This window comes from Mandrillus leucophaeus, unplaced genomic scaffold, assembly GCF_000951045.1.
Source record: "Mandrillus leucophaeus isolate KB7577 unplaced genomic scaffold, Mleu.le_1.0 Scaffold273, whole genome shotgun sequence".
NCBI classification, from domain to species: Eukaryota; Metazoa; Chordata; class Mammalia; order Primates; family Cercopithecidae; genus Mandrillus; species Mandrillus leucophaeus.
The window spans coordinates 1,268,968-1,271,190 of NW_012102843.1; the positions used below are offsets into that span (position 1 = coordinate 1,268,968).

Below are 2,223 nucleotides of genomic sequence, written 5' to 3' on the forward strand. Positions count from 1 at the left end.
ATAACATGGATGAATATTAAATAAATGCTTCTAATTTCTTCTAAATTAACAGTTCGGAACAAATAACAAATTGTAGATAGTGGGAGCCAAATTCCTCACTGTGTGAGAAAGAAGATATAAATAAGCATAATAATGAAACCACTGGTGTTGGGTTATAATCTGAGATATTAGTATGACACTGTGGTTATTTTAATATATATACAGATAGATGTAGAAATACAAATGCTTGTGTATATGCATTTGTACGTGTATGTGTAGCTGTCTGCTGAGAGGGTCTAGAAGCAGTAATACCCAAGTAGCTATAATGTCCTAGTCAAACGGGCAAGATTCTTTAGAAGCTTGGATGCAAACCCTAATGTCAGTGGCTATTTTCATTTTCGATTACCTGCTTCTTTACCCTTTCCTCATCAGCTACTCTGCAGTTAGATCTTTTATTAACTTGAATGGTGGAATCTTTTCTTGTGAGAAATTATTGGTAGTATTATACACTTTTGGTAATATTTGATCTTTTTCTTTTCAGTCCTTATTTGGAAAAAACTTGACAACAATTTTAAATGAGTATGTAGCTATGAAAACAAAAGGTAAGAGTTCTGATTTGGAGTTTTTTTGCTGATGTGTACAATATTTATCTACTTGATTTAGTTAAAAATAATTTTTAAAGGTGTCTCATAAAAGCCTTGAGAAAACTTGTCTCCGTTGTGATGACATAAATTTTTCTGGGACACATCTAATTTGTTTGTGGGTTTTGTTTTTTGTTTGTTTGTTTTTGTTTTTTGTTTTTGAGACAGAGTTTCACTCTTGTTCAGGCTGGAGTGCAATGGCATGATCTCGGCTCACTGCAACCTCCAGCTCCTGGATTCAAGCTATTCTCCTCCATCAGCCTCCCAAGTAGCTGAGATTACAGGCCTGCACCACCATGCCCGGCTAATTTTGTATTTTCAGTAGAGGTGGGGTTTCTCCATGTTGGTCAGGTTGGTCTCAAACTCCTGACCTCAGGTGATCCACCACCTCGGCCTCCCAGAGTGTTGGGATTACAGGTGTGAGCCACTGCCCCCGATCATTTGTTTGTGTTTATATTGAGTGATACATAAATTGCAACAATCTTTATATTAGCAAAAATAACCCAAAAATTACCTTTAAAAAATATGTAAAATAAAACTCTTACCTCTGTGTTATCTATACTGATAAACAGACATCACTATGTGTTAAAAAGTTTTAAACTGACATTTTAATTTTAATTCTATGTAGTCTAAGTCTGAACGTAGAAGCCAGTCATAAACTGGCTTATACTTACCAGCATATAAAATTCTACTTGCCTTAATTAAGGATGTTTTAGAGAAAAAGTTTTGACTACTTATTCTCTAATATTGATTATTTTCAATAGCTTATAATATTAACAAAACAATTAGCATTAAACAATTTGCATAAGATAACATAAAAAGAAGCTTGACTTTTTTGACGTTGTCACTGTGTATAAGCATTGTGCTATGTGCTTTCATGTGTTTTTTTTCATCATTTAATATTTTGTGTTTTTTGTTTGTTTGTTTTTTTGAGACGGGGGTATCTCTCTGTTGCCCAAGCTGGAGTGCAGTGGCGCGATCTCGGCTCACCACAACCTTCTCCTCCTGGGTTCAAGCAATTCTCCTGTCTCAGTCTCCCGAGTAGCTGGGACTATAGGCGCACACTACCATGCCTAGCTAATTTTTGTGATTTTAGGAGAGACAGGGTTTCACTGTGTTGGCCAGGCTGGTCTCGAACTCCTGACCTCATCATCTGCCCACCTTGGCCTCCCAAAGTGCTGGGATTACAGGCGTGAGCCATCATGCCCAGCCTCTCATTTACTTTTTAGAATAACCCAGTGAGAGAGATTGTTTAAAGCCATTTTTAAATATGAGAAAATTGAGGATTAAATTTCCACACTTACAAGGAATTTGCATAACCTTTATGATAATTATTATAAGACAAATTTTTTTAATTCACTTTCATATGTCATATGATATCAGATGGAACAAAGACCAGAAAAAGTGTTTCTCCCTTTTTTAATAAAATGAAGGTGTAAAATTATTGGCCAAAAAATGCTCAGAGATTTTACAGATGTCCATTTCTACTCATATTGTATCTGATACTCAGTGACTTTAGAAGAGAAAGCAACCTTGTTATAGCTTTGCAAGCTATTTTACAAAGTAGATTTATTTCTCATTTTCCAACATACTGTCAATAATC

General features: G+C 35.3%; 1 protein-coding gene across 1 annotated transcript in view; it reads left to right on the forward strand.

The window, feature by feature from the left end:
- The window catches only part of NPAT (nuclear protein, ataxia-telangiectasia locus), a 106,690-nt gene that overhangs the window by 53,171 nt on the left and 51,296 nt on the right, over window positions 1-2,223 (forward strand). The window contains exon 5 of the mRNA XM_011984760.1: window positions 412-494. Within this exon, the coding sequence (XP_011840150.1) occupies window positions 412-494 (83 nt within the window). The remainder of the gene's footprint in view (window positions 1-411; window positions 495-2,223) is intronic.